The 21,936-nt window shown below is 51.6% G+C and overlaps 7 protein-coding genes across 7 annotated transcripts; 3 read left to right on the top strand and 4 right to left on the bottom strand.

Annotated features, from left to right (window-relative positions):
* Window positions 1-1,420: 1,420 nt before the first annotated feature.
* N0V89_001772 (uncharacterized protein) lies at window positions 1,421-4,686 on the top strand (the record flags this gene model as incomplete). The annotated part of the gene is made up of 4 exons (XM_056210583.1): window positions 1,421-3,339; window positions 3,384-3,456; window positions 3,536-4,411; window positions 4,465-4,686. The coding sequence occupies 4 exons, from the start codon at window positions 1,421-1,423 to the stop codon at window positions 4,684-4,686; spliced, it is 3,090 nt and encodes a 1,029-aa protein (XP_056074056.1).
* A 581-nt stretch (window positions 4,687-5,267) lies between these two features.
* N0V89_001771 (uncharacterized protein) lies at window positions 5,268-6,931 on the top strand (the record flags this gene model as incomplete). The annotated part of the gene is made up of 2 exons (XM_056210582.1): window positions 5,268-5,310; window positions 5,364-6,931. The coding sequence occupies 2 exons, from the start codon at window positions 5,268-5,270 to the stop codon at window positions 6,929-6,931; spliced, it is 1,611 nt and encodes a 536-aa protein (XP_056074055.1).
* Window positions 6,932-8,980: 2,049 nt separating this feature from the next.
* Window positions 8,981-10,540, bottom strand: N0V89_001770 (uncharacterized protein; the record flags this gene model as incomplete). Its single annotated transcript, XM_056210581.1, has 1 exon — window positions 8,981-10,540. The coding sequence occupies one exon, from the start codon at window positions 10,538-10,540 to the stop codon at window positions 8,981-8,983; it is 1,560 nt and encodes a 519-aa protein (XP_056074054.1).
* A 65-nt stretch (window positions 10,541-10,605) lies between these two features.
* Window positions 10,606-12,048, bottom strand: N0V89_001769 (uncharacterized protein; the record flags this gene model as incomplete). Its single annotated transcript, XM_056210580.1, has 1 exon — window positions 10,606-12,048. The coding sequence occupies one exon, from the start codon at window positions 12,046-12,048 to the stop codon at window positions 10,606-10,608; it is 1,443 nt and encodes a 480-aa protein (XP_056074053.1).
* Window positions 12,049-13,260: 1,212 nt separating this feature from the next.
* On the top strand, window positions 13,261-13,817 carry N0V89_001768 (uncharacterized protein; the record flags this gene model as incomplete). The annotated part of the gene is made up of 2 exons (XM_056210579.1): window positions 13,261-13,265; window positions 13,496-13,817. The coding sequence occupies 2 exons, from the start codon at window positions 13,261-13,263 to the stop codon at window positions 13,815-13,817; spliced, it is 327 nt and encodes a 108-aa protein (XP_056074052.1).
* A 165-nt stretch (window positions 13,818-13,982) lies between these two features.
* Window positions 13,983-15,314, bottom strand: N0V89_001767 (uncharacterized protein; the record flags this gene model as incomplete). Its single annotated transcript, XM_056210578.1, has 3 exons — window positions 13,983-14,408; window positions 14,468-15,160; window positions 15,222-15,314. 3 exons carry the CDS (start codon window positions 15,312-15,314, stop codon window positions 13,983-13,985), a joined length of 1,212 nt encoding a protein of 403 aa, XP_056074051.1.
* Window positions 15,315-20,026: 4,712 nt separating this feature from the next.
* On the bottom strand, window positions 20,027-21,326 carry N0V89_001766 (uncharacterized protein; the record flags this gene model as incomplete). Its single annotated transcript, XM_056210577.1, has 5 exons — window positions 20,027-20,229; window positions 20,286-20,536; window positions 20,586-20,701; window positions 20,750-21,075; window positions 21,182-21,326. The coding sequence occupies 5 exons, from the start codon at window positions 21,324-21,326 to the stop codon at window positions 20,027-20,029; spliced, it is 1,041 nt and encodes a 346-aa protein (XP_056074050.1).
* Between the last annotated feature and the right edge of the window lie 610 nt (window positions 21,327-21,936).

Raw genomic sequence — 21,936 nt, 5'->3', positions numbered from 1 at the left:
TTGTCTCGATTTCATGCTTGGATACCATCCAAACGCGTTGATACAGCAACAACGCAGTGAGAACGGTGTAGGCTGAGAAAAGTGTTGTTTCCCATGTAAAAGAGAAACGCAGGCCGACCTCAACGATGTTGTGCTTTAGTGAGGGGGACAATAAATCTTTTACGTGACATAAGTTTCAAAAGCTGGTGGGTCCATTACAGGAAGTGCTCTCTGCTTCGAATAGATGGTTGTTGCATGCTGTACACTTGAGACATGGCGACATGCATATGAGATAGATGATGCCCGTTCATTACGCTGCCGAGGCAACGGCGCGTTCCAGTACCGTGGACTTTCATCTCGCGTCCCAGTCGGATACGCAGTGTTCACGCGTCCTTTACTAATGACCATGTTTGTCGGGATAGAGGTGCAGGTGAAGGCGGAGCACCTTTGGCTTGCCTATGGATAGAAAAGCCAACTACGCCCATTGGCTACCTACGCCCCCAAGCCTGAGGCCTTCCAACAATAGTCTTCAGCATTGTAGCCTATTATTATGGACTCGAGGATAATTTATCGACTGATCAATCGTGCTGTGACAAGTCACACTCCCCCGCGTCCATCTCGCGTCGCACTTTGGCGCTTTCGTCTCCGTGCATCCGGGCGGAGAGCGCTCCGAAGCATGAGGGGAACGGCGCGCGCTGAGAACCGCGCTGCACCACCAAGTGCCATTTGTTTGCTGCATCGCTGCACGTCGCCGCAACGTCCTGCAACAGGTCTTCAGCCTTGTAGACAACACACCCTGTGCTCCAGCCGCCCGGCGCTGCTAATTACGTTCGTTGGCCATATTTTCCGGGGCGGACGCACTCAGTAAGGGACACGGGGGCTACTCACCGGAAAGGCTCAGCGCTGAGCGGACCTCAGGTTATCGATAAACCATGGGTGAATGTTCCCTTTCGCCTTTCACCACGAGCTGTCGCCTCTTTCGGATTCAACCTTCCATCCCAATGGTCATGACGTCTAAAGTCCCGCGCTCCCGTTCTATATAAATCTCGCGCCGCCGCGCCGCCGTGACTTCGCCGCTCGACCCCCGCGAGGCTGCAAGCTCGTATGCGCCCAAGGTTCCAGTTGCACCATCTATTGCTGCAACATTCGCCTTATTGAGGCTGCCCAATTCGGGTCACTGCGCTTTTCGGGGCGAAAAGCGCACCCAGGCGGTTGCCGTCTTTTTTTGCGTCCAGACTTCCCTTCGCTGCCCGTGTTTCCGTGGTCCATTTACCTAAAATTGCTTCGTTGGCCTTGCAGCCTCTTAGCAGAGCTGAAAGATTGGACTTGCTACGTGAGGCGTAGCGGAGCTCCGCCCAGCGAGATCCCGCCTTCCCCTTCACCTTCACCTACGAACGCGCCTTCTGTTTGCGGGGCGCCCCGCAACTGTTAGGCACCGAACATGGCCGCCATGCCGTCTTACCTCTACACACCTCCTTACGACCTGACCGAAGCCGTCAATATCGAGAGCGAGCTGGAGTTTTGCTTCTCTCTCATGGACTCGCTGGAAGACACCGATCCGGACTACCCCGAGACCCGCGCTCACTATGAGCAGCACATCAATAGACTGACCGACCAGCTGGCCGACCCGTCACCTCCGGCTTCAGATCAGTCGCCTGCCGAGTCGTCTGCTGTGACGCCTGGTTCTGTTACCAACTGGGGCGACATGTCTCGCAAGCGCCCCCGAGAGCTTTCTCTCTCCGACAGCGAGCACATGCGTAACAGTTACCCCAACAGTCCAGCCACTCCAATGTCCCTCGATACCATGCCGGGCGCGTGGCCAGGATCGAAGCGTCCGCATCTGAGCGTCCCCCAGCGCCGCGGCGATATTGTCGATCTCACAGATGATCGGCCGTTCATTCACCAGCTACCCATGCGGCCGCACCACCTGGGCTTCAGTGACCCGTTCCCAGAGCTGCTTCACGTGTACCAGCCGGTACAGGCTCAGAGCCAGCCAGCAGATGCCTTCGTCCAAGAGGTTATGGGCAGAGATGAGCTTGCCGAATTCATGCTGACGCCAACGCCGGCCGGCGGTGGTTACGCATACAACCAGTCTGTGCTGCCACAACGCAACGCTCTGCTTCCCCCACAGCTGAATCTCGGAATCCCCGGTGCCACACCCAACAACGAGGTCTACCGCAACTGGCCGACACTCTCCCTTTCCCCCTCACCAGGTGCGGACCACGATGTCGTGAACTCGCTCATCGAGGGCATCAAGAGCCAGGATCACGACGACTCTCCTCGCAAGCCGACTCCGAAGAAGATGAGCTGTACCCTGATGCCGCATCAAGAGCAAGCGCTCGCCTGGCTCCTCAACATGGAGAAGGGTCAAAGCAAAGGCAGTCTCTTGGCCGACGAGATGGGACTTGGCAAGACGATTGAAGGTCTCTCGTTGATTGTAGCTAATCCCTCCGAGAACCCAGCTAGAAAAACCACTTTGATCGTTGCTCCTGTCGCCCTAATGCGACAGTGGGAGAAGGAAATCGAACGGCACATGAAGCCGGCTCATCAACTCCGCGTCTACACTTACCACCGAAATGGCAGAAAGGCGGACTTCAGCGTGCTTCGCGAGTACGACATCGTGCTGACTACGTTCAACACGCTGGCACATGAACAGAAGAAAATCGACACCCGAAAAGAGTCGGAGGCGAATGACCGCGAGCGCCGGGAGCCGGAATTCACACGCAAAGCCAAGGATAGGCTTGGTCTTCTTGGGGCGGAGTGTTACTGGTATCGTGTTGTCCTAGACGAGGCTCAGTATATCAAAAATCGAACGACCCTTACTTCAAGGGCTGCGGCAGCTCTCCAGGCTCAGTTCCGGCTGTGCATGACGGGCACACCTATGCAAAATTCTGTCGAGGAACTCTACCCCCAGCTCCGATTCCTGCGCATCTCTGCGTATCAACAATGGGCTAACTTCAACGACCACTTCGTCAAGCCTATGAAGTCAAACAAGGACTATATGAACGAGCGGGGTATGTTGCGCCTGCAAGCACTGATCAAATCCTTTACCCTACGTCGCTCGAAGACGACTATCGTTGACGGACATCCTATTGTCAACTTGCCTCCGAAGCACGTCAACGTACGACCAGTCGAGTTTTCTGATGCGGAGCACGAGCTGTACAAGGCTGTCGAGACGAGGTCGCAAATTAAGCTCAATCGTTACCTCGCAAAGGGAACGGTGAGCAACAACTACGCCAATATCTTGGTGATGTTATTACGCTTGCGCCAAATTTGCTGCCATCCTCACCTGGCAAACGATCTGGGCGTGCAAGTGTCGACTGAAGGGATTTCCGAGGATGACTTGAAGAGCCGCGCGGCGTAAGTCAACTTTCGAGACGAATAACTGCGCTGACATGCAATAGATCGCTTGGCGAGGATGTAGTTCACCGCCTGAAAGAGCACGACGAAGGCTTCGAATGCCCCATCTGCTACGAGGTACGTACCGCCTGAGCTTTTCGTATTCCCTCCACCAAGAAAGCCGAATTTGGAGCAAGCCGACTAACAAACGGTGCAGGCCGACATCAACCCAACCATTATCGTCCCATGCGGACACCATACTTGTGGCGAGTGTTTCCAGAAGCTAATCGATCCCACCCGAGCCATCCAGGACGGCAACGAGAATGGCGCTACGAAGTGCCCCGAATGCCGCGGTAGCCTGAGCTCCGAGAGAATCACCGATTACCGGCATTTCTGCAAAGTTTTCTGCCCGGAAAAGTACGAGGAGCTTCGTCGCGCGCTTACTGGCACCAATGGAGATGATGAAGTGGGCGAAGTGAGTGAAGTGAGCGATGACAGCGACGCGAGCGATAGCAGCGAGGACGAGGATGACGAAGACGTCAATGATCCGACCCTCGGCGGGTTCATCGTCGACGATGATGATGATGATGTAGACGAAGATGTGAAGATGGAAAACGACGCGGAGGGTTCTACTGCCACTGGTCCTCGCCGTAGCAAGAAGAAGGGAAAGGGCAAGCGCAAGGCGAAGGTCAAAGAGCATCTCTCGCTTGCGCAACTGAAGAAGTTGTCGCTGCGAAATCATGATGCTAAGAAGAGGTATCTGAAGCTTCTCCGGAAATCGTTCAAGAGTTCTGCCAAGATTGATGAGACGATGAGGCTGCTGACCGATATCCAAGAGAACGATCCGACCGAGAAGACACTCATCTTCTCATCCTTCACAACGTTGCTTGACCTCATCGAGATTCCTCTTCGGAAGAAGAAGTACCACTACCAGCGCTACGATGGGAGCATGAAATTCGATGATCGCATCGAAGCCGTCAACGAATTCATGGACAAGACGACGGAGAATATCATGCTTGTTTCCATCAAGGCTGGGAATGCGGGCTTGAACTTGAACAAGGCTTCTCAGGTCATCATTCTTGATCCTTTCTGGGTATGTAGATATCTGTAGTGCGCTACTATTGCTTACAAGCTAACACATCGTAGAACCCGTTCGTCGAGGACCAGGCCGTCGACCGCGCCCACCGCATGCCCCAGCAGCGCGAGGTTCACGTCCATAGGGTGCTAGTTCCCGAGACGGTTGAGGACCGCATTTGCAAGTTGCAAGACAGCAAGCGAGAGCTCATCAGCGCGGCGCTTGATGAGCGTGCCGGCAAGAGCCTTACTAGGTTGTCGATCAACGAGCTTCGCAATCTGTTCGGCATGTGAGCACTTGCACTCCTTCCTTCGCACCTACGTCGCTATGTTGACGTCGTTGATGGATGTTTTGATGCATCCTGATTTCCACCCTACTTGGTTGTAATGAGTGACGAGACTTCACGCAGCATTTTACATGGACTTAACTACGGCGCATCTCTTTCACAGTTATGATACCCCTTTCTTTTATGGACGGGAGCGCATGTGTTATGGAGCTTCGGGCCGGTACATAGGGAGGTGAGCTGGGTATAAGGGTGGTTAAGGCATGTTTTGGCAGTGTGAGCGGCTGCACAAATAGTTAGCACGGGATTAGCGCAGAACGAAACATAGCATGGTTCCAAGTATCGACTTGTGTGGTTGCTTTCGAAAAGTGCGTGTTCTTGAGAGTGAAAGAGGGCGCTGGTCGCTTTAACATGCCTACCAATAACGGTTAGGGCGTTGTTCCTCTCCGATGTCGTCAGCCCTTTAGCCCTCAATCCCGAGGCAGTGGTGCCCTTGATACTCAAGATAACACAGCAATTGTCTCCATACTTAGTCCGAAGCTCTTCTTACTCTGCAATCTTCTCCAGTTCACTTCGAACATCTCTAAGACCATGCGCCATCTTCCAGACGAGCTAATTCTTCTCCTACTAGAATGTAAGCCTCTCTCGGAACGCTCCCAGCTCGCCGGAACTGACGCGCCCCACCAGACCTCGAGCCCGAACAGCTCGTGAACCTCCAATACGTCTCCCGTCAATTCCTCAATCTCTCCCGCGACAACAACCTATGGCGCACGCTCTGCTTCGAACACTCGGCTGCCGAGCGCAGACGCCGCGATCTGCGACCTACCTCGGATGAAGTCGAATCACGCTATGCGGAGCTTATCAGAGCTGCCAACGAAGTCGCAAACGCGTTTCCCACCAGCGTGCACGATCCTACGGCGCCGAGCGCAGACGTACAAGTGCAGAGGAATGTGGGCAGGAGGAAAGCGGCGCTGTTGACGAATTGGGATCCGAGCTATCCGGGGGAGAAGGTGGATTTCTACAGCGAGTTTATACAGAGGCATGCGCCGCATAATCTGAGCTGGTTTCAGGATGCCAAACATGGGCATCGCGACGATAATCTGCACCATGAGGCGACTGGCGCGGCGATATTGTATGGCGATGATGGGCTGGCGGAGAAGCTGGTTGCTCCGCTGGAAGACGGGAGTATCAGCATCTGGAACGCGTCTGCGCGGGAGGGACGCCAGGGACGCATCGTTGCGAGGACGGCGGTGGGCTTGCTGCCGGACAAGGGGAGTGATCTGGACATGGATACGAGGCTCAGCCAGAGTAGGGCCGTCATGACGGAGACGGGGGCAGTCGAGTGCGTGAGCGTGGACAGCCGTGCGAAAAAGGGGTTCTTCGCCGTGCAGAACACGCTCAACGAGGTGGATCTTCGGACCCTGCAGGTCGTGAGCCGGACGCCCTATCCGTTTCCCATCACCGCTCTCTCAGAAGCAAGACACCCTACGCCGCTGACGGTCGGCACAAACTGGACCGTCCACCTGCACGACACTCGAAAACCCCCGTCCCTCCCCGCCTCCTCCCGCTGCGAACTCATAGGCGGCGCCTCCGCCTCGCCGTCGTTCTCCCCGCGCCTCCAAACAGGCGACTTCGGCGACCACGTCTCCCTCGCGCAGCCCGGCGCCCTCTCCATCCTGCACCTCCCCACCTCCCGCGAGTGGGACGCTAACGGCGACATCTGGCTCGCCGGCCGCTTCACCTCCCTCCTCAACTTCGACCGCCGCTTCTTCCCCCGCCTCCGCGGCACAGTCCACTCCGGCGCGCGCATAAGCTGTCTCGCTGCCTTGCCCTACCCGTTCGTCTCGCGCTCTACGCACCCCGCCGCCGTGCACGCTGCGAAGACCGCGCAGGGACATACCCTCATAGCGGCAGGCGAGTACAAAGGGAAAGGCAGTCTCGAGCTTTACGGTTTAAGTCCTGACCCCTTGCGCTCTATTAATTCGTCCGACGCCCGCACGACGCGGAATGCGCAAGCGGTGTATCAGAATCGGCAGACTGCCTCCGCGTCGAAGTTACTCTCTGTCGCAGCGCACGGCACGCGGCTTGTTTTCAGCGATGGGGACGGCGGCCTGAAGTGGGTGGAGAGAGACGGGTGTGCGGCTGTGCGCGCGCTGAATATTAATTCCCGCGACGTGGAGAGTGGGGGCGGGGCGGTGGGGCGACGCTTGGAGCTGGAATGGGACAAGGAGGTGCTGGGCAAGGGGATATCGTGAAGAAGATACTTCCTACGGTTGATCCCTCTCCCTCCCTTCACCTCCATACTACTCCTTCTTCAGCCCTTCCTGCGCCGCTCGGACAGGATAATCTCGCCCTCTGGACGGGCGATGGGAAGCTGGGCTTGCTCGGCTTTGGGCAGCCTAGCCGGTGGGAAGATGCTGTTGAGGAGTGGGCTGAGGGGAGAAGGTTGCGGAGGAGAGGGGACGCGAGAGGGAGTATGTTGGACGCATGAGGGAGGCGTTGGAGATGCAGGCTAGGGAGGTAAGGTGGTTGAGGGGTATGGACTTTAGTATGGGCTTTATTATAGTGTTGTGTTGTAGTGGTGTGGGTGGAGGGAGAGGGGAATAGGGGTAGGGGAGAGACACTGAGTTAATTTATTGACGACGATTTGGATCTGGATCTGGATTGGATCTTGACAAGTTGCGTTGTGGTGTGTATGTGTGAAGTGGACGGAAGGCGAGTACGTGCTGTGCTGTGCTGTGTGGGAGGGAATGAGATGAGTGAAATGGATGGATGGTAACGGAGATGGATGAGTGCGTGACCCTGTAGACAAAAGAAGGTATGTGAGCTCCTTTCCTTTCTGAACATTTCTGGTTCTGGAGATTGGTTGGGTCACGCACTCAATCAACGCGGGTCAGCGCTATAGGAACGTACGACCACTGCTGTAACCTCTTGGCTTTTACTCGTGGTATGGTGGTAATGCCCTGGCTTCACCGCCGAGGCGTCGATGACTACGATTAAGGTACTTAGTCAAGAAACATTCCTCACGGGCAGGGCCTGCTTATGTGAAGTAATGCAGTTAAGACAGACATCCGACCGTTTACAGAGACCGCAGCGTGAATTCGGTAACCGTTTGCCCAACCTGGGTTACAAGTTTAATATAATGGGGCTCGTTACATCAAAGTCACCTGAGACAAGATTTCGCATTTGGTATTAAGGTAGCGAGTTCGGCACTTGCCTCTCGTTTTAAGGTCAGATAGTTGAGTGGTGCTGAAATACACTTCGTGTTGTTGTCTGGAATACTGTATCCAGCGCAAGATATAAATTATTTGTCGTAGTTTTAGCACACAAGTAACCTTTCGATTCATGTCCTGGGCGAATAGCAGTATGTGGACCTCTATGCATTTGGTCGAATAAACTTCTTAAGGCATTAGATACTAGCTAGAATATGAGATTGAGAGGTGACACGTTAGCCCTACAAGCCACTGCAGCGGCCTCCTCGCTTCGAAGCTTGGATGTGTGGCATGCAAGTAAAGATACCACATAATGCATGTAAGACTAATTGACAAACCGCCTTGTTCATGATGTAATTCCCTAGTGGGTGTAGAGAGTATGTAACTGGGACTCGCTCACTGCTGTGCCTTCAGTATCTTCGGAACGGCAATATCGAAGGCACTAGTACCCTGAATATGGGCTCCTCGTCCCATCCTTTTGATCTAAAATCCTTCGAAGTTCCTGAGGGTAACTACCACCAACGGTTGATACAACCCCAAATATAGCTACATTTGCTCCCCTTTCACCTGGCCTGTTTTTGCCGCTGTCCTTATTCTTGCTATGATGTTTACGGCATCTTCTAAGGCTTCTCTTGCAAATTAGTTTGGAAAGCTTGTTATACTAATTCTGCCCTCTGTGTTATCATACGCTCTGATTAGACACCGCAAACATGAGTCAGCTGGTATGACACCATACACGATACTAACACTCTCTAGTTCCATATTCTGTTTTGAACTCTTCAGCGCTAACTATATGGTCTTTGCCACTAAAGTTTTATATTTCACGTTGATAACCTTTTCTGTACAGATATACCTATAGTAGGCTTTAGTAAGACATACATACACCTTTTCTGCCTTTTTAGCTCTCGTCTTTCTATTATCTTCGTCGCTCGCGTAATAAAGTGTTTCTGGCATGCTTCTAGTGTAGAGCTATTAGATATTATCGCTTATGGTAGAAGCTACTATCTAAACGATGGCGTCGAAGATTAGGTTTGTTGGTCTGGACGGCTGAAGTCATTTAACAAATGGAACTGTAAATACTATACTCTGCTATTATAAGCCAACATGAATATAGGCCGACCAGATAAGCGGGTCACCTTTAGGGAGTACTCTCCGGATAGATTTAGCTCCCAAACGTTCGTCATCTACATCGTCATCCTCTTCGTCCTCAATAACAATCAACTGACGCATACTTTCGGCTGCCATCCTCAGCTTTGTCATCTTTTCCTCACTATAACCGCCAACTAGGCCAATCTGAGCTAAAGGCAAAGCAGGTTCATCGCTAGGGTTCCCCGCAGCGTTATTCAAGTCGTCTCGCAACTTACGCACCGCGTGATGAAGTGCATGAGCGACGACCTCTTCTTCTCCGATCACGCCTTCCAAACTGATGTAAACGTCCTTCGCAAGGTCAAGTGAGTGCCTATCTGAGACCTCCCAAAGAGTTCCGAGAACGTTGCGGAAGCCTGCAAGTTGGAAGGCGCTCACCATATGGACTGACTCATCGAGCAATTTCTTATCCTGACTCTCACTGGTCGAGCAAGCAGACAAGAATGCCAGCCACGGCTGCGTCTCGTGCAACTTCATGGCAATCAGATCCCCAACGGTGAGGGGATCGTTGTGCCAGTCCTGCAACAACAAACAGCTTTGAGAAGGATCGATCGGATCGGCCTTGCCATGACCAGCAAAATGGAATATGTCGGACCCTGGTAGTTCCTTGACGGTGTCTTCTTTGAAGGGGTATTCAAGATGTGTCGTATGCATAGTCACCTGGAGGAGGTCGTTCAGTTCTTTGGCTTCCGTCTCCGCACAGGGAAGGTCATTCTGCCCAGGCGTGGTTCCCATGGATGTTAGCAATGCAGTGTGTCCGGTCTGAGGTGAAAGCGGACTTGCATTGTTTTGTCTGGAAAAGACCATCGCCTTAACGGAGGGGCTATAAGACGATATCACTCTGTCCAAAGCTGACTCCGTAGAAGTCTCGCGATGTATCCCTGCAGCATGGAGCGGTAGCTGGCTGAGCGCGCCAGTCGGAACCCACCAAATACGCGGCCAATTGGATTCTGTCGGTTTTGTGGTGAATCCGAGGTATTGCAGCACAGGTCGCACAGTGGTCCGCCACAGCCAGCCCAGCAAGTGGTACCAAAGTACGCGCATACGTGGATCCAGTCGTGTCTCTCGAATGGCTCTGACGATGTCCAACGCAGCCTCGACACTCACCCTTCGTAGATCAGGCAACGGCAGATGGTGAACTTTTCCATGAAGCAATATCAGTGCATCACAGCGGTAGTCGACGTTGATCACAACTACTGGATGTTTAGGAGCCACGAGGCTCAAGTCATCCCGGCTAAGCGGTTTCAAAAAGCCTTCGAACCCTGGGAGCTTGCGGATCAGGTTCGTGGTTTCTTCGAACTTCTGAAGGAGCTCGTGTCTTCGATCCAAAGTGAAATTGGGCACGGTGTTACTAGGCACGGAAGGCACGCCTTGTATGGCAATGTCGGGTGCGATAGTCTGCCTATCAGACGAATCCAACATATCTGCAATGTCCTTGAACTGAGAGGCGAGCTCAGGTTTTGTGCTCTCCAGCTTCCCCAAATCCACCCGAGTTTCGTACTTCATGCCGTCAATGACACCTCGGCCAGCTTCCAGCAACAGCAGAGCATCGCAAGGGCTCACTACTTCCTCTAGAGTTGCAGCACAGCAGCATTGTCGAGGAATACGGCTGCCTTGGCGTCGTCTGCAGCTAGGAGATTGATAGCCTCTTCCATGGCGGCCGTAGATTCGAGCAAGTCACCGAGGTCTAGATTGCTGTGGCCTGGAGCGAATAGTCCCAAGGCTTTGCACCGCGCAAACAGGTAGAGACCCAGGTTGTAGAACAGCAGTTCCGGTTCTCCATAGTCTTGCCGCATCGCTTGCAACGCGATGGCAGCGCGCGCATGGTAGATTGCCATGTTGAGGTCGGCAATATCGAAATTTTCGATTTGATTATAGTCCATTGCCATACAATCTCGGTCGCCCTGCTGGTTGAGATTCCTTTTGTGGTAAAACTTGGCTAGGCGAACATGAAAGCTTAAACGCAGGCCATGATCTGGAGACATGGTTTCCAGAACTTCTTTCGATCCTCGGATCGCCTTGTCTAGGTCTGATATATCCTTTGTATCTGAGTACCGAGTATGAAGTGCATTGAATAACAGCCACTTCAATCCTTCGCTTTGCGGAAACATCAACACAGCTTGTTCACCGAGTAGGATTGCCACGTGAAGGCGCCCACGATCGCCTGATTCATCGTAGTGACGTAAGTAATAGCTTATGGCGTAATACACGCGTTCCGCTGTTAGGGGCCTTGACTTAAAGTCTTCTGGGGACGTTGCATTTGTTTCGTCTATTCCAGTCGCTGCTTCGGCTTGAACGATCATCTTCCAGATATTTTCTGCCGTTTCCATCATCTCGTTGTCAGCATACGTGAGGCCCTCATTAGCTTTTAATATTCTTGAATATCCGCTCTGTGAACAAGGATGTCGCATCTCGAAGCCAAGTAGGCGAAGGAAGTCAGTCCAGCGTTGAGTTCGATCCGAATGAAGTGGAGGAGTAATCCCAATCATTTCTTGGGCTCTGGCAATCGTTTGTTCGATATCGTCCAAGTTATTGGTGATCGTGCTCCTCATCCATAGTAAAGTTACGATGTTCTTCAGAAAGAGTTGAAACTTCGGCTCCTCGGGGCCGTACGCATACAGACATCTTTCTGCAGCTGAGATAGCTCGATCTAGATCTTCCAGTGAGTGGTTTTTCTGCGAAAGAGCGAAAAAAGCCATGGAACAAGCCTGTTGGGAGCCGGCAGAGGCATCTTCACTCATTGCTAGTGCTAGTTCTCGTAGTTCCTCTTCCTCAGAGCTCAGTATTGCGTCTTGTAAGTCCGTATCAAGTAGCGGCTCGAGCTTGATATAGTACTCCGGCCTTGTTATACTGAGATCATCCTCTTTTATCGGCTGTTCATCCAGATCTGGGCGTGAGCTCTGGTCTGAAGTAATACCAGCAAGCCCTCTGGCTGTCGACTCGTTTTCCGCGGCGGACGGAAACCCTCTCTCCTCACTCGTTTCTCTGGTCGTTTCTGGCGGTAGTTCGCTCATGTTGCGTTACAACAAACACGTATTTCCATATGGTACTGTTGTTGACGATACGATGAGGTTGATCCTCGATGTACCCTTAAAGTACGTTGAAGTGGACGACGAGGGTTATACCGAATCTGGACCCTCTTATAACCTGAGGAACGGAATCGCAAAGGCAGAGACTTGACAGTTTGCAATGCCAGCATCTGAAAAGTGACGACGAAGCTCGTCAAGCGGTCGATGCCATCCACTCAGCTTACTTTGGTTCTGGAAAACGCCAAATGGTACTGGAGCGCCCATGTTGGATGACCACTGCTAATTGCGAGGCCACACTTGGATGCGCCGTGTTGACATCGTGTGGCATACAGGAGACCGCGCGCGAAATGTACTTTTCGGATGCTCTAGCTCGGCCCGCTACCCATGGCGCGTTCACGTACTGGATGCTCCGCACGCTGTACGGCCACGAACCAGGTGCATTATCCCACAGAGCGGTTGTCGATCTGGTTAAGGAGCACATCGAGCCTCACGGTCAAATCCCGACTGTACATGGTGGCAGTAAATATCACTTCTTCAGTCAAGATATCTTCACCAATAGATACTTCTGTCGTGCAACAGCAAAACACGATCATCAAGTGGAGCTTGCTGTTGGTAGCGCGCATGCTGTATCAACCGGCTCCATGTATACCATCTATCGAATCAAGAGGCTAGGCGAGGCTAGTCGAGGAAAGAGAATGGCCAAGATAGCCAATGCAATCGTGAGGAATGTTGATGAGTTCTCGTCTATGGCTGAGTACATCAAGATAGATGACGATGAGGAAGGGCTGACAGCGCCATTGTGGGCTGCACTCCACACATGGGCTTGTAGCCCATCGGCATGCGTTCACCTCCAAGGTACGGATATGCAGCTGGAGTCCTCTTTGAGGGCAAAGCTTGACGGTGCTCCCGGCATGTCGCTTTCTGCTCAGTACAATGCGGATGATTTCATCATCAGACCCAACAGCAGAGGGCATTTCGACATATTCGAACGCGAGAACAAGCTTGAGAGAATACCAAAAAATCCACACGAGTGACTCAGAAGCAGGGAGAAAACTCGGGATGGTGCTTCAACACATAGTCCGTTTTCGGGCGGTTGAAAAAATGACATCCACTGTCGTTCCGCGACGCCGAATACCTGAGAAGGATGTATCCTTCAGGCTCCAGACACAAGCAAACAACATTGAGCCGAACGCCAATATGGTGTACGCTCTGCGCGATGGGCAAAAGTTCTCCCTACAATGCACTTACAACGGGCCAGCTTCCAAGATGCATATCGCCATATTTTCCCTTAGCTCCTCCTGGGGTGTTGAGAGGCTTTATCCCCGTGGAGGGCAGAGCTCGGTCCAAATCGAGCGTAATATGCCGGAGCCACCTAGACCCCTGCGCATGCTAGCGAAGATCCCCATAGCTGAAGATGAAGAGACATTACCAGCTACCGACAAATTCAGGTCTTCCTGGCTGGTGGTACAACGCCATCCTGGGATGAGCTTTCGTTACCCGAATTGCCAGTAGATGGAGCAGACGTACTCCCCGATCCGAAGCTTGTCCCCGATCCGAAGCTTGTCCCCGATCCGAAGCTTGTCGACGGTGCTGGTGAGATCGAAGACGACATATACCGGCATCCAGTCGTCCTCGATGAAGACTCTGACAATGAAAGAGGTGACGAACATCTGTCGTCCGCAGAGCGTAGAAGGTACTTCGGAATTTTTGATTACACTGTTTGCATCACACCAACCTTCGGGGACATAGATTAGTTTTCAGATAGGATAATTTTTTATAGCTATTGAGTCAAGAAAGCAATCTTTCGTTTTCCCACTCGACCATTCATAAACTTGCGTTCTGTTGGCTCTATGATTACTGAGACAGACCGTAGGTCTGCCAGCTCTCGGTCAAGCTCTGACGACAAAGACTTCCATCTTCTACATCGTATCGCCACTCATCACTCCCAACACATCTTCTGCACCAAAGAATCTCAGCCGGATCATACTTGGCCTTGATAAGTCGAAGACGAGAGTAGTTCGGCCCATACAAGGCCCATTGCCAATTAGGTTCGTATTGATCACACTACACCAAGTCAGCTTGACCCATGGGAAGTACAAGAAACCGTAGCTCACCTCATTAATGTAGCACCCAGAATCAGGGCTCAGTCGCCGCATAGCATATCCGACATGATGAGTCATTCTGTCTTGGATCTGCTGGATCTTTGTAGTTGGAAGACTCTCGGACCAGCTGGCTTTCACAATCAGATGAACGCCGGCATTACGCCATGCGGGGTTCAAAGCAGCGTCCACAGGCTTTGAGCTTCCGATCATGCTGCCAGCGATGACATGTCCTGACACACCAAGCTATTTGAATTAATTTTTGTGCTTTGTTGCCTCGCAGATTGAATCGCCCAGAGTCATACCTCTGATTCTTCGGGGTGCGGGGCGATGCTTTTGAACATTCTAGCCACAGCCTCAACATCCCTTGTTAGATCTTCCCTCGTCAGAAGCCGCGACACGGAGATTACACCGCCAGGCCCGTCGCTATTGTCTGCGCCCTGTTTCGGCAAGCCATTGAAAGCCTCTATCCATGTGTCGTATCTCGTCACGTTCCAGATTGACAGAGATGCAAGACTCGCCGAGGCATTCAGCGCCGTCCAGAATGGAGCCAGTATTCCCTGGACCATCGCGTTCGATCTTTCATAGGCGAGGAAGTACCCGCCGAATGTCCACGGTCCTTCTGCTGACCCAGTAATCGTGTAGTATCCTTGAAACCCTTGATTGTTAAGATCGATCATCATGGCGTGTAACTCAGCAACCAGCCTCCACCACTCTTTTGCAGATGTACCGTTATGCGAAGCAATGTCCCAAACCCACCGAGTGGTCTGTGGCATCGGGTATGCCTTCATAGTGATCTTTGTTATGACCCCGTACGTTCCTCCCCCGCCACCACGCATGGCCCAGAATATGTCCGCGTTTCGACATTCGTTTGCGATGAGAATTTGGCCGGTAGGCGTAACGAGTTCGACTTCGTATATGTTGTCAGCGCCTTGACCGTACGAGCTTGTCAGCCAACCGTGACCGCCCGATGTTGCCCAGCCTACGATGCCTACAGTCTGTAACAGAGTCAGTCTTGCTGCTAAAGGAGAAGGAGCTGATTGAGTCCTAGAAACCTACATCATAGGTACCTCCAACGGTCACAGCGTGATATCTTGCTAGAGCCTGGAAGAGGTCATAGTCCTGCTCACCAGCACCTAGAGTTGCAGCCATGTGTGAAACGTTAGAGGAGCAAGATTGAGGCGTATAGGATTCATGGAACTCAATTCCCTTCATGTAATGCGTATGGATGCTATCGAGGTAAGTGATATATCCGAAGCATTACCAAACTGTTGGACTTACTATAGCGCGCCACAAGTTGAGCTCCTGTATAATGATCGTCAAGGACTGTCTAATAGCACTGCACGAAAGGGTCGTTCTCACCGTTGGGTGTTAGCACCAGCATGTCCTGTGTTGTTGACGTTGACCTTGAGATTGTGTTCTCCAGCAAAAAGCAGCGCTGCTTGGACGTGCTTCGCATCCGTAGCGCTCACCATGTACGTGTTACTCGCTGCTCCACCTTGCGGACAGACAGACTTCGGAAGCTCGATAGGATGGACGCGACCTTCCAAGGTGTTATTGAAGGACATCAACGCTGCGGGAGTAGGCCAACAAAGATCGGGAGGTACCTTTGGTGAGGGTCAGCAGAGCGTGTCTTGTTCCAGCTCTTAAGACCTACGCATTTGCAACTGGAATTGAGTGCGGCAGTCACCGATACGAAGAAAATGAAGAGTACAGCAACATTGAACTGCATTTGGCGAGCCATTGCTACCTGAAAAGCGAGCGTTACGAGTTTTGAGAACACAAGGAGGCGATGTCGATAAGGTGCATATATCTGACGTCCATTGCCGCGGTACTTATGTCGTTATGTGTGGGTCCAGCCGTTGTGTCATCGATCAGGCATACATGGGTGTCTAGCTTCTGCGAGTTCAATGAAAAATTCTGTCTGACGTTGCCAAATAATTGTCAAGATACTAAGTCTTCAATGCACAAGCCTGGGATGGTCGCGAAATAGCTAAAGTCATAGTATCATCCAATCGCAAAGTTTACGTTTAGGCTAGCGGACCCGCTCGCGTCATACGCTTGACCAAACTGGGAAGTCCTGTTCTGGCTTGAGCCTCAAACGTAGATTGACCAATCGCATAGTTTTCGCTCACATTAGTGAGTTGTTGAGTCCTCTGCGTCCTCAAACACAAGCCACCATTGATCTGCGTTTTACGCGTATTGCAATTCCGTAAGCGTCCTTGCATCTCCCAGGTCTTTTCAATGTTCTTAATCGTGAGCTAAGAGACCATATATTATTATGTGCTTCTCCGCAAGGCCATCTTTTGCATCCATTTCCAATTGCACGAATTGTCCTTTCGTCGTTATTTCCACCCAGTCTCAATGAGCGCCCATTATTTCACCCCTCGAGGCGAAGCGACCTTCGATCTCTACCCCTACACTCCTTCAGCTATAGCAGGATATACCTTTCTCATTTTATTCGGAGTCGCTGCAGTTATACATGTGGTTTGGGCCATTTCGCTGCGGACTTGGTATTTCATCCCGTTTATACTTGGTTGTATAGGTAGGTTTTCGATACTTTTCAGGATCTAAAAGTGCATCTGCTGATATTGCTTGTCTCCAGGCGAAGCAAGTGGATACTACGGACGCGCATGGTCACATCGAGATCCTCGCAACGGCACGCCGTATCTCTTACAGATGATGCTCATCCTTGGTTCAGCGCCTCTACTTGCTGCGTCGATCTACATGACTTTGGGCCGCTTCATTCGCGAATTGAACGCCGAGGAACATGCTATTCTGGGCCCCCGCAAGGTCACCTTCATGTACGTCTTCATCGACATTGCCAGTTTCGTATGTCAAATCATGGGGTCAGCCGCTCAAATGAGCGGAGCAGAAGGGGCAAAAAAGGGAATGCTCATTGTTATGGGGGGTCTTGGCTTTCAGTTAGTGGCTTTCGTGGGATTCATCGCGATGAGTGTCACACTCCACGTAAGACTAAACCGCGGACCGACAACAACTTCCCGAAGACCGCACGTGTACTGGCGGAAACACATGAAAATACTCTACGCGGTGAGTATGCTTGTTCTCATCAGAAGCTTGTTCAGGTTTATCGAGTTCGCGGAGGGCGCAAGTGGCTCTATATACAAGAAAGAGGCGTTGCTATACATTTTCGATGCCTCTCTTCTATTCGCGACCGCTGTCTGCTTGGCAATGGTTCATCCGGGGATGCTACTAAGATCAATTCGGAAGGCTGAGTTCAAGCTGCTACGGGACGATCGTCCCCTTATTCCTCTTGGCGGGCTGAGCGGATGAAGGGACTTCGAAAATAATCCGTCGTCGATCCATACGGCACAGATATTATCGCATAAAGATCCAGATAAACCTTGTACATAATCTTATATCTTCTCGTAGTTAGATACTTCATGTTGACTAGGCCACGCTGAAGAAATCTTCCTCCTCGCACATTCCCTAGTGAACTACGCTAGATTGCGATGACTGCAATCAAGGCATTTCCCAATCCATTCCAATTGTCGTAAACGGCCACTCCAACCAACAGCGATATCTTTCTTCAAGGATCGTATAGATTCCTTTTAGTATATGATAGGACCAACCCTTCACGAACCAACAACCTACTAGCTCTGGTACCCGTAGTAGAACGGCATAATACCCGATCATAATCAGAGCGTGAGGATCCTTCTGTTGCAATCTTTCAACCATTGGGTCGTCCAACATGTACAACCATCGAAAGACAATCTGTTGCAAAGGATCACCCTCGTACGAGCCGTCCTCATCATGCCCATAGGTTGCTTCGAAAATTTGTGTCAAAGATTCGAAAGCAGTGGAATAGATCTTCCTGTCGTCCGATTCAACGTCCGATGTGATGAAGGACTTCAAGTTCCGTAGCGGAGTTTTCCACCGTACTTTTGGAAGGTCGAACTCAGCAACTGTTGCTATGTTTGTGGTTTGAATTATATTCGTCTCCGAGTCGGCCGGCCATGCAAATGGAAGATCGCCAAATATTGATTTTATGCGCTTCACACCCTGGAGAAGTCCTATCCACAAAGGTGGACCCTGCTCACTAAATACCAAGTATTCACCTGGCATCGGACCTCGCGTAAGGAGGTGCATGCAAACCAGAATGGCCGAAACATATGCTATCTGGCAAGTCTCGCGGGTGAAATCGGAGAAAAGAAGCTTCACTTGCGGGACAGCCGCACAGAAGTGTTTTTCGGCTAGGGTCCCATAACGATCGGCTTCGCGATTACGTCCGATTCCTGAGTGCAGATGGCGCATGTGTTGACCGGCGAGAGCGAGGAGAAGGCGGAGCACGAAAGGATGTGTCAGTGCCATTCGCGGGATTGACGTTTGGAACATTGCTTGGATGGGCGTGTCCGTGGAGAAGGTACTCGAAGTAGATGTGTAATAATGGTGGAGAAGTTCAAAGTCGGCTAGATCCAGAGTGAAGTGTTGTTCTGAAGCGGCTGCTATCTCGCAAGATGCAGTTCCTACGGTATTATCGAGGTCTTCCATGTTAGACTTGGACGCAGTTAATTCAGGTGAACGAGCGAGCTTTCTGGGCCGGCCAGGCCTCTTTTTGGGATTGCGTCGTTCATCTATTGTTGTTGATGGCGGCAAGGGTAAGTTCCATGGTGTACTAGGCGCATAGTGACAGGAAGCTGCTCTTTGGGTGCAATTCTTGCAAGAAGGTCGAGTTTCGTCACACTGTGTTTCCTCATTAATATTAAGCACCACTCTGATGCGAGAAGAATACCTTGATACGCCTCTGCTTGCACGTGGTGCACCCTGTCCGTGATTTGGTGTGTATCCTCCTCCTTTTTGCGCGAGGAGGCAGTTCATCGCCAATCTGACTCCGAGCCATGATCAAATCTCTAAGCGGTCAGAAGCATGTCTCAGAAAGCCTTGAGTTGAACTCCTGCGTTGATTCAATCCATGGTCGACAGCGTGAACGTTGATAGGGATTTTCGGGAGACTCGATCAAGCTTCCGCTTACCTAAAACCGTGCACCTTCCGAAACGTGTGCCCCACCAGCAGAAGGGATTGCTGTATACCTTGAACTCAGATAAGATTACAACATTTCAGTCGGCTTTGTTCTTGGCAAAGATTGCGGATCGAATTCGGCTCCTCAATACTTCCGTGTTGTGAACTTTCTTCTTCCCGATCCGTCAGTTGTCGGCCGCGTTACCTATTTAGGGCATACCGACTAGCGCGTTTTCCTGTGGCTAGTCACGTGCCAGTCTATCAAGTCGCTCTTAGTTTACGAGCCTGAGCGCCACTTTCGACCAAGTTCAAGCGCATGCGTTCTTCTCTGAGGGTGGTGGAACCTCAGTACTGTAGACTCCGGGAGGTACCAGAGGCAGGAGAACATCATGTTTTCAACCGATCTTGCCTGTTTATGGGCATCCTTCGCGACAATCGTTCTCCCAGCCTACTTCCTTGTGAATAGCTTCGTTATCTTGTTGAAATCAGCACGTTATGCGCCGACAAGGCTGGAAAGTCGAGCGAGTCTGCCTCGTCGGCCCCTTCAACCACGGGGCCCGCGTCTGACACCGAAAACCGAAGCAGAGCCTCAAGAGCACCCCTGGCGTTACCCCGCGCTATGCACGCATTGGATAGGCTCGCCTTCTACCACGACATTGATTGCGCATGTGTGTATATCAGTCACCCACGAGGCTAGGCAATCACAATCAATGACGAGAATTTTGCGGGTAATACTGCAAATGTTACAGCTACCATAATTAACCGTAACAACTTATACACGTGCCGACGTCAAAGCTAAGCTGTGGCTGGTATGTGCCGTGAGATCGAGTCAACGGTAGGTTTGGAGAGCTCGATGCAGAGATCTTCTGAACTGTGAACATCCTTCAGCTGGAGCCGCTTTCTTCTTCAGGTGACCACATTCGTGCTTTGCCAGTGCTGACGGCTGTTGGACGCTTCGAGGCGCGCAACGACTCCAGCACAAGCTTCACCAGAGCCATGTCGCTTCCAGGAGGTCCCATGACAGCTACTGCAACAGGAAGACTCTCTGTATTGCCGGAAATGCGCGACTCGAAGTTTAAATGCCCGACTAGTCGCGCAACGTCAATCAATGCACTAGAGCATACAAGTTCGGGGTCTACTCACTGGGCACGGCGAGTTCGGGTGCTCCGACATAGGGACTGAGGTACGTTGTCCGCAGGCCAGTTGTTGCTTTTTTTCCTATCTGCGAGGTAAAGGCGTCTCGATAGTTGGGCTTCACCTGTGAGATTGGAAGGATGATGATGGTGTCTTGCTCGTCAGACTTCATGTAGTGTTTTAAGAACCAGGTTCGGAAGGTCTGAATCCTGTTGTTCATATCGTCGCGCTCCTTCGAGGACACTTCGGAGCCGAGCTGCCTGAGTGTTATCAGTGACAAATGCGGCCGTGAAGTGGAAGTGAGCACACCATAACCATCGATTCGATTCCGTGATGAACGGCGCGCGGTTGTACTTGGCTTTGTATGCTTTTCTGAACCCATCGAAAGCATGGAAGGCAGCGTGGTAGTAGCTGTGCTGCGTTGCCTACATCTGAAGTTAGAGACGTGGATTCCCAAGAGGGACCGCACAGACATTTTCGAGATAGACGTTGATGTCTCGCTCGTCAACGGGGGCTGATTTTTTCCACGTCTCCGCAATAGATTGTCGGTGTACTTTGGTCTGAAGACTAATTTCTAGATCTTCTATGAAGTGTTCAACAAGTTCGAGCTGATGCCCAGTGATATCGGTGAAGAAATCTGGGGGAACAAAAAGTCTCGGTGACTTTATTGATTTGTTTTTGATCCCTTCTCCGTACCAATTCCAAATGAAATTCTCAAATTTAGCGAGGTCGCGCCCAAAGACTCCAGGTGTGTCGTACCCTGGGTACACTGATATCACACCTTCGGTGGATACGGCGCCTGTTGATGGTCGGAGACCGAAGCATCCGTTCCAAAGTGCCGGTATGCGCACACTACCCGTGGCTGCGCAAGTAAGCTCAATGTCCAATATTCGAATCACACGTACCGTCTGTAGCTATCGAAAAGTCGAGCCAATCGTATGATGCAATAGCAGAAGCGCTGCCACTGCTACTTCCTCCTGGAATCTGATATCCGTCTGCTCGGGGATTGAAGGGTGCTTCGTAGTCGACACTCTGTGTGGGATGCTCCATGAGGGCGAACGAGCTCAGGTGATTTTTACCAACGATGTGGGCACCCTTTGAGACAAGATGAGATATTGTGGAAGCTGTTTCAGATTGTTCGGGATACAGCTCATTGAAAGCCCTATTGCTTAAGGAAGTCTTGACACCTTTTAGGTGATATAAGTCTTTCACTCCGATCCTGAGGCCTTCCAATGGTCGTGGCTTTGGCCATGATGCTTGCAAACGCGAAGGTACGGCGACTGCTAACGTACGATGTCCATTACCACTGAAAGGGACATTCGTGTATTCATTTGAGGATCCGATAACTGGCCAAACAGATTGAATGAAGGCCAAATTTTCGTCGGTGTAAAGTCGCCAGACTTGAGATAATCGTCCATCATGGATCACGTAAGGCCCAAGTGGCAATGACTTTGGCGAGTCCTGAGCAAAGCAAAAGTGCGTCCATCCCACACCCCATTCATGAAGGACGTCCGACGGTGTCGCTTCGACTGTGACCTCAGATTGTGACGCGCCTTGGAATATAATGCCTTCCAGAAAACGTTTATGGAAAACGTCATCGAGTTCTGCCATATGCGCAATCTGCTGTCGAAGCGATGCAAGACTAACGACATCGCCAGGG

This window comes from Didymosphaeria variabile (assembly GCF_027946475.1).
Source record: "Didymosphaeria variabile strain IMI 356815 chromosome Unknown scaffold_2, whole genome shotgun sequence".
NCBI lineage: Eukaryota > Fungi > Ascomycota > Dothideomycetes > Pleosporales > Didymosphaeriaceae > Didymosphaeria > Didymosphaeria variabile.
Note: the sequence above shows the minus strand (reverse complement) of the source record. Positions and strands in the feature narration are given on the sequence as shown.